General features: G+C 42.7%; 1 protein-coding gene across 4 annotated transcripts in view; it reads right to left on the reverse strand.

Moving 5' to 3' along the window:
- Positions 1 to 5,461: 5,461 nt before the first annotated feature.
- Positions 5,462 to 13,880, reverse strand: part of LOC143134820 (uncharacterized) — a 64,311-nt gene continuing 55,892 nt past the window's right edge. For all 4 annotated transcript variants that reach the window (XM_076295495.1, XM_076295496.1, XM_076295498.1 and 1 more), the window contains 3 exons: positions 12,462 to 12,668; positions 11,899 to 11,980; positions 5,462 to 5,847 (listed from right to left, as the gene is read on the reverse strand). In XM_076295495.1, the coding sequence (XP_076151610.1) occupies positions 11,928 to 11,980; positions 12,462 to 12,668 (260 nt within the window). In that variant the 3' untranslated portion in view covers positions 5,462 to 5,847; positions 11,899 to 11,927. The remainder of the gene's footprint in view (positions 5,848 to 11,898; positions 11,981 to 12,461; positions 12,669 to 13,880) is intronic.

A 13,880-nucleotide genomic window follows, 5' to 3' on the forward strand; every position in this document is an offset into this window, starting at 1 on the left:
ATCCACAGCCAGTTGCACTGCAGAAAATGTGCAGTTTACAAAGAATTAAATATGTTGCCAAAGGCCAACTTCAAAAAGGCAGCAGGCAGTTTTTGAAATGTAGATGATGCTGTCTCCTTTTCAGTTACCCCTCATTCCCCTTCTCCCTCTTGCTTTCTCACTTTGTGGTAGTGACACACTCACATACACGCAGGGTAAGTGTCCCTCGCCCACTAAAGGTCTGCAGGTAATACACTTACACTGACAGCGGTAAGCTCCACCCCAGGACTGCCCTCTCCCACGACTAAATTAAGAAAGTCAAGCCAAGAGCCCCCTAACTTCGCCCTCCCCCTAGCTCATTCTCCACTCACCCACAGCCCTTTTCAGATTGAAAGGAATGTTGTTCACCAGTGGTAAATTCTAAGAGACAAAAAACATGCATACTGTTCTGTTCTCAGCCAAAAATTATTAATCTATTATCACATTTTCGAAGTAAACAATTGCTCTGCGTATCAAAATAAACGTAGCCTAGTTGGAATTGCCTTATCTGCGAAAGTAGCCCATTTTCAAGAACCTAAGGAACAAATGGTAAGATCACGGAGTTCGTCATGATGATTTCGCTTAACTTTCTCTGTAGATGTGAAATGAGTCTGCGACAATTACGACTGAGCATGGCCATTTTAAATCTACCATTACAGAAACGATTTGTTCCCCTCAGGCATCCCGCACACATTCATTAGGCTAAATGGCAGCGACAGCGCTCTCTATTGGTCAAAGGTAGCCTATAGCATTCTATGATGCTAAACGGGTTTGAGAGAAAACTATTCAAATGCATTCATTAAGTCGATCTGTCCTAAAATGTTATGATGAACCAAAGCTTTGATTTGCGACTTGACTGATTGTGATTTATCATGCCACTTACCACTGATGACAAAGACAAACCATATTACTGTAGCTGATATAGTCCTGGAATTACTTCAATTCAATAGCAGGGTGATTAGGTCTTTTGAAAGACCACAAATTGTTTTAAACACAAGATCATCACATTAATTTGCAACATTTAGTTTGCATGACTTAATATTGACTGTATGTCCAAATCCCCGCAACTCACTGTTTTGCTAAGACAAAAATTCAAATGGCAGATTTTGCTTCTTTCATGGTAATATATAACTGCAAAGCCCCTTTACATTAACCTGAATGAACCTAACATTTCTTATAGGCCTACTGCAAATGTGTGAAAATGAATCATTTAAGAGTCATTGGTTGAAGGAGTTGCTGGGTGGTTGCAGTGGAATGCAGTGTTTATGGGAGAGCGGACTGGCTTTCACGTGCCTGCACCCCAGTGAGGGTGACCCCAACAAGACAGGGCGGCACCGGAGGTGCCCCAGCACCCACACGCAGACCGCTGAGCAGCTGTCCAGACAGGTGTGCACTCAGACACAGGCCCTACACTTCCTGGACAGACGGGGGGCAAAAGCCTCTCCTGACAGTAAAAACATTTATCCAAAACCAAGAAGAATACAAATACTTAGGGACACACTAACATGACGCACAAGTTATTTTATTTTTATTTTTTTTATTATTAATCAAAACCAAAGAGGAGACATATGTAAGAAATCACACCACAATTAGGTGGTCATTGCAATTCAACAACAAAGGTGCACTTATTTGGTGAAAGAACATAAAGATCATGTTTCAAAGTGACCTAGTGAAAGGACACTGGAAGCTGACAACACCCGATATAAATTATTCCTAGAAAGTCCAAATATATCCTTTGCGGTTACTGTCGCCGGGTGTTGTGTTTAAATACAGTGATGGAAACCCCCCAATGCATGCCCCCCACCTACCATGAAGATGATGGCTTTAATCTCATGATGCGACACATGATCTTAGCCTCAGAAAAGGCATCCAAAGGCTCCCACTGAGTCTTCAGAATGCAGATACCTGGCATATAAAAAATCTCTGCTAAGCAGATAGTGCGTGATCTTGAGTGCATTGTTTTCTTGTGTGTTGTCTGTAAAGGGGACATGCTGTAGTTACAGTACACTGGGACCAAAGCATTAGGCTAGATACACCAGTCTACGTCATGAGTTTGGTGTGCGGTCACGTCAAGATATAAATACTCTCTTTCCATTTATGGAGCAATGTTTTACACTGACATTCAGATCTGCAGTCCATCTGCGCATGTCCATGGGAAATACTAAGACCGTGCTTCCATTTTCTGTATTTGATGATTGTTTGCATCCTGTTTTACAACAATGAATATTGATTTCTGACAATTATTTTGATTATCATGCAGTGTAATTTTTCCTTTGGTGTAAGTTGGAAATGATTCTCCATCTCCCACAACTCTGCATAGTTTCATGCAAACAGCATTCAGACTATTCATGGCTACCATCCAGAATCACTTGCTGTAACTCATTTATCTGTTATCTAAATCTAAATGCATGCTTATGCAGGGAACATTGCTGGATATATTTGTCACATAGAGGAAGTTAACAAGGACATGACTGAAAAACGCATGGAGCGAACTGCACTCAAATCTGACACCTTCAGTGGTATGGACCAAAATAAAAGGACCTCTTGAATCTATTGAATGGTTTGTCTCAGAACTGCTTACAACCCCCATGGTTATTTCCCTGTGGCAAAGCCCTGTCCACACACACAGCATACCTAAGATTACATGGGCAGTCAGTGCATCCATTTCAAACAGGTCATTTCATTACATTGCAATAATAGAACCAAGTACTCCCTCCCTTTCCACTGAGGCCTAAACAGGCACCCAGTTTTGGACACAAACTGATAGTAGAATTTGTAACTATAGAAACAAACAAACCTGTTCTTTTAATATATCTGCAATCCATATGCAACCTCCATTCCCCTTCGACATTTCACATTAGCCTTATTTGTTCTCCCGAGATTTAGTTTAGAACAGGGTTGTGCAAAATTCAAATTGCAATTCTGCTTCCTGTTTGTTACCTCAATTGAAATGCAAGTGAAATTCAAGAATTAAATTGGAATTTAAGAGCCAGTTTCAATTCAGTTCTGGAAATTTTGCACAACCCTGCTGACAAAACAAAAGCACATTCATAATGCAACATTCCACTATTAGCATGTAAACTTTTTTTCTTTTCATTTATGAAATATTATGAGGGCATATTTTTAAGTGTTATCACTGCATTCCCATTAAAATAGTCAGTGAGTAATTCATAGTGCAATTTCAGGTGTGAAGGGAGAGACGGGGGGGGTCTTCTGGGAAGAGTCCAGTGTTTCTCTCGCTCGTGCCCAGTACTGCCTCTCCTTACTGGAGCAGACACGATGACAGAGACCTTTAATCAGCACTGATGAATGGAGGGCTGAGCCTGCTGCCCGATAAGGTGGTGAAGAGACAGGGCAGCAGTTGCTGACAGGTGATTGACTTTGCAGCACTTCACAAAGACAAGTATGCAGCAAACTTTTTAGCACTGGAATTTTTACAATGAAATGTAAAAATGTTACTGTAGCATGTTTGCTGTGTTTGCTTATGAAAGCATATTCACCTTTATACTGTACATGCTAATAAACCCTGCTTTGCTGAATTCTACTAAGGGTCATTCAGCATTGGTTGTCTTGTTGTTTCTCTTCTCTGAATGAAACAGAAGTTGCACATGCATGCCTGTCATGCCTACACAGCTCAGGAGTGTCACTAGGCCTTATCATCACCGCACATCTCCTAACCTCTGAGCAAACACACATACGGGTGAGTACACCAATGCATTGATGTACTGCCGAGGTGCAGCTGTACACGACTATGCATCATCTTCTCAGATCATCATCCTCCTGGACTTTACAGGAGTGTGACAGCAGCTCTCATCTGGGGCTAACAGATGTGCTTTCTCCTGCCACGGCCTGTCTGATCTACAGTACTGCATGTCAGACTCATCACAAGTGCTGCTGGAAGTGAGAAAGTCAACATAATAACATTTGTCAGGTCATCTGCAAAATGACAATGTCTGGCAAGAAGTTGTGTGAAGTCCCTGAGACATTATATGGGTAGCCTACTGTTGGAAAAAAATGAGCGATGGATGGGATTAGTAGCCTTTGATACATGAGGATAATACGTAAGGAGAGGAGAGAGTAATCACCATGGATATTCTGAGATTATGACTGGGTTTCTGTGGGAAGCTTAGGACTGATCAAACATGACAACTGAAAGCTTGAATAATGGACATCAAGCCCATTTGGCTAACTATGGAGAGCCAAGGGCTTTTTTACCTTTGTGTTATTGTGTGTGTGTGTGTGTGCATGAGCCTTTGTGTGACTGTGTAGCACGAGAAAGGAGTCCTTAAATAATTTGCAGCTGTTCAAAGAGGAAATCAGACGAGTAGCAACGTTGGCCCCACCAAATCTCTAGTGGCATGACGGAACATCCCTACGTGTGTCCGGTAGTGTTCCGTGGCCTAATAGTTTATGCCTGTCTTTATATTAATACACACATTTTCAATAACCATGCTGACATTGTCCAGGCCATGTCACATGAGGTCATTCTTCCCATGTTTAGAGAAGTCCTTAAAGGCCATAGTAGCCATTCTGGCATCATCCCTTCATCTAAAAAAGAAAACAGGACTGTGTTGCACTGCGCTGTGTGGGGCTGCTAGCTCTGCTTCAGAAATAGCTCCCCCAGAAGGAGAGTGCCCCTTTCTCTTTGCTTTCGCACATCGCAGCATCTCAAGCACGCGCTCCCCTAAATACTCGCCCTGTATAAATAGCCAGTGTCCAGATCCCCTCCCCTCTGACACAGGAGCACAGCGGGTATGCAGGCTGGTTTTCCCCGCTGGCATGGAGCCCCCATGACTGTGGTTGCGCCCTCATTCCACATCCCGCCCGAGCTGCAACGGTGTGGCATTTGGACAGTTTATTAGCAGATAAGACCTGCTTACTGCTCTAAGCTCAGGGGTTTGGTCGCTCTGCTATCTGTCCCTAACTAGCTGAATTTCCATAGAAACAAGCTTAATTTAGCAGCTCAACGTAGCAACCTTTTAACATGCAAAACTGATTATATAGTACACATATTTTTATTATTATATGTATAATAAAATGAATGCATGCTCCAGCATGAAGTTCATTACAAAATGTCATTACTACAACATTTCTGTTAAACTAGTTCCGGAGTTCGGAATGTATTGTATTCATGTGCACCTGGAGCTGCAGGGGCCGTGTGGATAGCAGAGGCCCTGAGCCAAGAGCAGGGATTATATGTTTACCAAAAGACAATCCACACTGTGATGATAGCCCAAAGAGCTTCACTGAAATGTGCAGTAGTCTAGCCCAGAGGTGAACAGCAAGTTGCCTATAGAATTCAGTAGCTCCTTTTCATCTGTGACATCCAAAGCAGTAGGATCCCTGGACCATTTTAACCATTTGTATCCATTTATCAATGCTGGGGTCAATGATGGGGGTTGTAAATTGTTGGAATAGTTACAGCAATAATTAAGCGTCAAAATATGGGAAACATTTATTTATTTTTTCTAAATGACAGAGGAATGTGCAAATTTACATAGGAATGGCAAGAATCTAAAACCTTATCAACATCAAAAGAAATTCATCTGGAATATGACAGTGATGAACGACAGCCAGACACCTCACCTGCCATGGATTACTAATGACACCAGAAGTTAAAACAAGCATACCTGGAAACATATTACCACATTACACTGAAGCATAGACCAATACAATAATGTAAATGCAATAACATTAAATCATAATGAATGGCATTTGCATGTGAAACTAGTAAAACAACAATAAAGAGTTGGAGAGAGTGTAGTAGGCTACATTTGAACTGAATTGGTGGAGGTCCATTTCCAACATCCTTTTCAACGGTTTAACTATCTGTAAAACAAGACATTTGATATGAAAATGCAATAGAATATAATGTTCCCTTGGAAACAGAGACAACGCTGTACACAAGTGGATTTATCACATGACAGTTAAGACTTTAAATCACAGGATTCAGAGCAGTACCGGTGCACAGCTCCTCTACCATAGTTCCCCTCACCACTCTCTATCTCTCTCTCTCTCTCTCTCTCCCTCACCACTCTCTATCTCTCTCTCTCTCTCTCTGTCCTCTGCTTGCTGTACACATGCCCTTTGACATGACTTTTCACCCTAGGGCAAATGACATCTGTTCGAGCAAAAGAAAACCTGTATACCTAGAAATGCCTGATTTATGCTTAACCATGATGGTTTAAACAGCTAAAGAAAACCTGTATTACCCCTAGAAATGCTTGATTTATGCTAAACCATGATGGTTTAAACAGCTAAAGTTGACGCAGAAGATGCTTTACTAAGAGTCTCAGTCTCTCTTTAAGATATGAACAACCAAATGCCAACTAAGACTTAATCTCTGAAAAAAATATAAGTAGGCCTACACAGGAATATTTAATATTGTAATGAGAATCTACAGTCAGTATCTATATATATTTTATAGATAAACGCTTCAAAATGTTTCAGTGGATGACCTTCTGTGGAGCAAATATTAAACGCTTGTGCTTAATTGGAATTCAACATATGATGACCCCTAGATCAGAAGGTGAAGGACCTCCAACACTCACACATATTAAACCCATCTACTTTGTGTTTGAGACGCAAAGCTCATTTAGACTAGACATTTCTATTTATGCCGGCTCAACAGGACCAAGTTTAAAACAGAACTACCTGTTTCCACCACATTTCTCTGCAGTAAACCTACTGGTGGAGCACCTCAGAACCTGTATCTATTTCCTCCTTTAGAACAGACACTTCACTCTGTAGCCATTTTCTCCTTTAGAACAGACACTTAACTCTGTATCCTAGAGCTGTCATGGGCTTTATCTCAGCTGGGCTGATATGATAGAAATGTCTAACCATGAATACACACACACACACACACACACACACACACACACTCTGAGTTTGTGAGTGTTCTTCCTCCCGTGCAGATGGGGAGGTGAGGTGGCCTGGATGAGGATGAGGGGAACCGCCCGCCACTGTGTGGGTCTCAGGAATGCAGCACTGATGCTGTGGACTGATAGCAGCAGGTGAACGTGTCCGTCTGTCAGTGAGCGCCAGATCAGAGCAACTCACCGGACCCAAGACCACCACAAGAATTCACAATTGGAGCAGCATGAGTGAAAGAGTACTGCTGCTTAATGGCTCTCAGTATTAGATTAGAATAGTGTGCTTGTTCACGGGCAGAATTCACCCTGTTAGTTAGTTTCTGGACATCACAGGCATGTAAAACCTTAGTAGCAATGACATGCTATTGTGTTGTACATATAAATATCCCCCAGATAATCTATCAGTTTGCTTAATTTTTACATGTTGTAAGCTGAATGATGTGGGGAGGTGGAAAATGAGCGTGTTTCTCCAAATGGTGGCGTATCCTTTTAAAGGCGCTCTAAGCGATGTTACGTGGTTTTCTAACAGCCCAGGGTCCAGCCCAGAGTAGCGAGCTAGCTCTCTGTTTTGTTTGAACGTCAACAGAAGTGACTGTATCCAACATCACTTAGAGCGCCTTTAAGGTGTAAAAATAGGCTCTTCCTAAGAAACGTGTCTGTTTCGTGTCAACATTTTCTTTCATATTGTACAAACAAGGAAGCATACCATCCTTGGACTTGGACTATCATTAAGATCTTATCTGTATTAGTGAAAGATGTCGATCAAATGTTTCACTCATTACAAGAGGCATGAATGGAATGGCTAGTTACTGTTTCTGTAACAGGAAGTCTTTTTAAACAGTTGAACCTATGGGTTGATGTGCCAAGAAGCTGTAAACTAAATAAACCACACCACCCTTACTGTGGCCAGCCATACAGAGAATACTGAATCATTCTTCAGAAAACAAAGTGAAAAGCAGCACACAAAAGGGTGTGAGCAGGTCACAGAGGGCGTGAGGTTGCACACACACACACAACTTACAACACACACACACACACTAAAATACAGGAAGGTCAGCACAATGTTTATCTAGTGCAGGAATGACTGCCACTGTACATGACCTGTGCGTAAACTTGCCACTTGTTCATACAGATTTAGCTGCTCTAAATGTGCACTTGGAGCAAAGGATGCCCAGGAAAGGCTGAGGTATAAAAGGAAAGCTAAATGGATGGACAGCTGGGAGAGAGAGAGAGAGAGTGAGAGAGAGAGAGAGAGGTAGAGAAGTGCATGGATGGAGATCTTTAGAGGAAAAGGGCATTCTTTCTGCCTTCCAACTCACAGGTTGACTATAAACCAATGGCTCTCTGCAGGGCACCTATCAAGTATCATCCTCATGCTATACATACAGTACACAGCCTCTAAAACAGAGAACCAAACCAAAACGCACAGAAGGTTTATGAGGCAAATGAATGTAGCCAGTGATGGATGTTCCTCTGCATATAAAATGTCACCTTTCTGAAAAGCTGTTGACAGGTTGTGTGGACATACTTGTAACTTCCCAACAAATGGCATGTCTTCTGATTAGGAGTACTCATCATCTTAGTTATTATATTAAGATGGCCAAAAACAGATACACTGACGCTCCTACCTCACATGACATGAAAATCGCTTTACACTCATTGTGTGGTTTTGTTTTACATCAGCAGACTACTGGACTCTTTACTGTAACACAGGGTGTGAAAATCATGATGTTGTAAATGGAATTGTACTAGAGCTCTAAGCTAAAATATGTAAGTTAAGAAAGAGATTTCATAACACATTTCCTGTTCATGATGCAACTAAGTTCCTGAGAATATCAGATGAACTAAATTCACTTAACCAGCAGTTACTGTAAACTGTAGTTGTTATCGCTGTATTAAAATGGCAAACACCACCACATCATGACATCAAAAGAGTCCCAGTTTTGTTAACCCAGCTAAGCACTGTGAATGCAGCTGGCCACTTCTCTCGGTGGTCATGTGTGGCAGGTAGACAGGCCTCTGCAAGGCTGCTAGCAGCTGGTTCAGCTGTGCATGTGTCAGCCAGGCTTCTGAGCAGACCCTCCCTCCAGGGCCCAGGTGAAATGACCACCACACATGTCACCACATCAAACTCAGCACTCAGGAAGCTCATTCACACTCACTGTCATTAACAACACGCCTACTGCTTTCATGTCTCTATACTTTTTTCTGTGCTTTTTTTTTGGTGTGTGTGTGGGGAGGGGGATGGGGGGTGTCATAGATTAAAATTACTTCTCTTAATGGTTTCATCTGAAGTGATGTGGCAGATGTCAAAAGAGGATGTTGCATAAGTGTTGTTTTTTACATTTTCCAGGACCTACCAAACATGTCAAATAGCCATGGACACTCTAGTCCAAGTTTTAGGTGTAAGAGTATGGCTGGCTATGCTGTTAAAAAGATAAAGCTTTTCACGTGCACAAAGCATCTCTATGTGTAAGGGCAGACATGTTGTTCCGTCAGCAACCCTGAGGTCTCCTGCTCTGGGTTAGACCGTTTGATATAGGTCTGTTTAATTATTAGCCCTGCTCCCCCCCGGGGGGCTCTCCAGCGGCAGGTATGCTGGACTGAGCGTGGATGTCTGTTATTACTCCCTATGTATTTATGACACTGTCATCCATGGTCATACCTTCCTATTCCCACTAACTCAAAGGGCTGGGGGACAGAGGTGGAAATGGTTTTCCACTTACTGGTGGACATGACAAGTGTACAGTGCTCATTAGAAAAATGACACGGTATGTAATGGCGGTACAGCCCTGGGCTGATTGGGGTTTGTTTGATGGGCCGCACTGCTGTCTCCCTAGCCTGTGCGCTGACAAAGAGGAAGGGGAGGGGTGGCACTCTCAAGTTCATGCCTCCAGCTCAGCACTAAAGCAACTGCACAACCAGATGCACTCTCTCTTCCTTCCCTGACTTGCCCTCCTGACATCGTATGTCTCTACTCATCTCTGGTTCATTCCCTCAGCCTTTACTCTTTCTCAGGTCCATTGCTCATTTCTGGACATTGCAAGACAATACACTTGCATGCGAGTGAATTACATAAAGACCTCATTGTTTAACAGAAAACCACATCCATATCTGAAAACACTGTTGCACTGTTTTTTTAAAGTAGTATTAATAGTGCTCAGTAATGACTATCCAGTTTCACTTCAGGGTATAAAAATGACACCATGCTCTTCTCTGTAAATAATATATCCACATTTTAACAACAGAGTCTAGGTCATATAAGCCATTTGAAAAATGTAATGTAATGTAAGAGAATGGTACACAGTATTTCATAAGTAAATATAACATTAGAAAGCATGTATTTACATACAAAGTGTACTGTAATATTTTCTGATATCAAGTTATGAATTTAACCACATTACTGAAAAGGTCTGTTTATTTATTTATGTGTTTAGCTAGCACTTTTGTCCAAAGTGACTTACATCAATCGATTGTAGGGACAATTCCTTTGTGTACAGCATTTCATGCAGCCCACCCTACACTATAGCATTTCTGATTTACTTTTAACCACCCTACACTATAGCATTTCTGATTTACTTTTAACCAAACACTAAGGTCTGTGGTATATGGAGTAAGTCAACCCTAAAATGAGCCAAAGTGTAGATCATTGCGATGTGAACACAAACATAATCAGAGCTTCCCTGCTACTCAGGTTAATGTATATAAGGGCATCAATAACTATAGTATAACTACCGAAGCACTCTGAGAAAAGTTATACAGAGGAGGAACACCGAAGCCTCTACTATGAGATGTTTTATGCTGCTTTCTGTCTGCTCCACACACTGCCAGCACTGTGAAAGGAAAGTATGCAAGCAGAAGGGTGGTACCACAGACAGTGGTTTCGGTGGTAGATGTGGGTTAGGGCCTGGGTAGGAGAATTCCTAGTGAGGGCCTCACACAAAGCCTATGTTGTGTCCACTGGTTCAAACACTGATCACCTTAACTGCGTCCGCCAGTGGCCTGAATAGAAATTCCAGTGAAATATGAAATTCTCGTATCATTCACTTTTCTAAAAGCCTCAGTTGTTATGTTTGTTTAAGAACTATTTAAATGATAGATTTGTCTTTTTGAGGATCTTTCTGAGTGAAACGTGCACCTGTGCCTGGGGTGTTAGGGTGTCTGGTGCCAAAGATGGAACACCTTTTCTCACACAGCTCAGAGTGAGCTGAGATCTGACACATGCGCATGCTTAGATGAGAGAAGAGCCAAGCAGTCTCTCATGGGGGACATGCCTCATCGCTGTGTCCACTTCTTCTGTCCTGCTAGCATCTTTTTAATTGCGCTCTATTTGCACACACAGACATTTGTCAGCTAACGCATAGCTGTGGATCAGAGCTTTTCAGCGGCCTCTGGGGGCATCCAGAATTCCTCATGCAGGTCAGGGGCCCATCCGCACTGCTCAAAGGCTCCCAGGTGTGAGCCGAAGGTACTGGGCAGGCAACAGTGAATGAGAGGACCCCAAGACGAGGTACCTCCCTCAAGTGCCCGATGACAGGAGGAGAGGCCCCAGTCTTGAAAGCTCTATGAGTGGTGACAAGAGGAAATGATTCTATTTTATTTTTCCTCGATGTGCACTAGCTTATTTTCCACTCCTTTACCATAAAATAACCCATTTCCCCATCCCTCTTTCTTTTCTGGTGGTAAATAAAAGATGAGTTTAGGAGTCTGACCTTGCAGTTCTATTTTCACACCACAAAACTATGCTTCAGTGAAAATCCATATAGCTACTGTGTGGGATAGGAGATAATGTTGAATCTCCTGCAGGGAGACTGATGTGGCCAAGTGCCATGTATACTGGCTGACCACATGTTAATATGCAGTAATATCAGAGGATGTGCTGTTATGACCGCCTATTTATACAAATGTAAGTGAGGAGACGTAACATGGCACCTTGATGACCTCAGGAGATCTGCTGGGCTGTAAGGATGGTAAAGTGGTTGGGGAAGGGGAAGTTTAGACTTACTGTGGTCAGGATCTGGAGGCCAGTGTTTCCTAAAATGGGTCGCTCTGAAGGATCTCATAAACACTGCCCTTAAAACCTCTCCCTACAGCACAGCAAGAGGGTTGGAAAGAGAAAAGGAGATTGGCAAAGAGAAGTAGACAGAGTATATAGTATACCACATTTATATTGTACTGAATACAAGTGTGGACTAGTTCTGTAGCAGATTTCAGTTACACACGAGGTATTCATTTAGCTCAGACTAAAACACCAGAAAGGCATGAATTCTACAAGTATGAGAGTTTTCCTTTGGCATCAACCCATGACCGTTACAGAGTTAACGCCACGCAACAGAGCCACGGGAGCTGGACTCTAACTGTTTTACAACACATTAGATACATAAGTGGCTGTAGTCCATGTTCCCCTGGTCCATGACCATGTTTCTAATGAAGTACAGTATGCGCACGCAGAGGACAGATGCATTTGAAAGTATTTGCTGAGGATTTAGGCTACTAAAAAATCCATCATACTACTTAACTATTACTTTAAGAATAATCTGAAGACGTTAGGGGGTAAACGGCACTGACCATTAGCTCTAGTGCAGTAGTTGTTGCTGTTGTTGTCATTGAGCTGGTCCTCCAGAGACTCCACAGAGGTTTTGGTGGAGACGGTGGGCTCTCCGTCAATAAGATCCACCACCTCCATCTTCTCAGGCTTCTGATCAACGGTCAGTGGCTCCTGGGAGCTGGAGACTTTGGCCTCAGTGACCTTCTCCTCTCCTGCCACAGGCTCCCCTGGAGAGAAAAAAAAACATGATGGCCATTTAACTACACATTTAACTAACTACCGACCCAAACATTTAAACATATTGTTTAGAAGCATAGTGTGGTACCACTGTCTTCTAATTGTGTCAGTACTGTTCTGCTTTTACTGGTAGGTGTTGTCATTAGTCGCATGATTAAACCCCAGAAGATTTCCGACAGCTGCATTCCTCCCACAATCTAGTTTTGGCCGAGTAAAAGTTAACTGTTTTCTCTTTCATGGCCCCTTTCTCACATTCACACACTCCCAGAGGCAGACAATTGAGATTAGTGGTTATGGGCCTGACACACCTGGAGCTTGTGGGAAACCTGTGCTTTCCCCATGGCCTTAGGGTGGCCACAGACATGTTACGAGCAGAGGAGGTGAGGAGAGCAAGGGGGCCCCTCCAGACGCACTGACCCCCTCGGCCTCTGCTGTGTCTGAGCTATGTGTTTGAACACACCAGCACAGCAGCGTGCACATGAGTCTGGGCTCCTCTACACCCCACTCCACACTCATTACATACAGTAGATGGGAACGCCACAGATGCCTGTGATCTCTAATTAGTGCTAATGTATAGTTAGCTAGCAGGCACTGTTTAGACATGGCTGATGCATGTATATAATAGCAGGGAAGAGGAAAGGCTCGTCTGGTGACCCTGCCTCAGCCTCAGGAAGTGTGGTGATGGGCATATACAAATGGTATGGACACAATGTCTTCAAATGACACAAATGTCTTCACACTGTATAATAGACTTTGAGTTTGAGTTCTAGATACTGTATGCTTTGGCAACACTTTCTTCACTATTTGACTTAACAAGCTTAATATTATATTGGGACTCATAGCGCCTGTCCTGCCTCCTCCCTGACACTGAGGCCATCCAGTGGTCATCTACTGTACTGCATGCACAGGGGCCCGTGTTCAGCTCTTGAGCTGTGTTGTGCTGCTGAGTGTACTAGTGTGAAGCTGGTGTTTTTTTTAAAAGCCTCATACATCCAGTCTATTTTGAGAGTGATAGTTTCCTTTTACACCGCAACTGATGAAACATGCATTGCGATTGACAGATAAAGTATGACAGTATTGACAGGAAGTACGCATCAACTATTCCCATGAAAAATGGAAGGAAATTAGAAGAGAATTTTTTTTTGAATCTGCTTCCATCTTGGCTGTTGAGCTGTGTGCACCATGTATGGTAGAGGACCAAG

Source organism: Alosa pseudoharengus, unplaced genomic scaffold (genome assembly GCF_046254945.1).
Source record: "Alosa pseudoharengus isolate Yale_2024_CS ecotype anadromous, Long Island Sound unplaced genomic scaffold, YU_APseudo_1.1 YU_APseudo_1.1_scf_2, whole genome shotgun sequence".
Lineage (NCBI taxonomy): Eukaryota > Metazoa > Chordata > Actinopteri > Clupeiformes > Clupeidae > Alosa > Alosa pseudoharengus.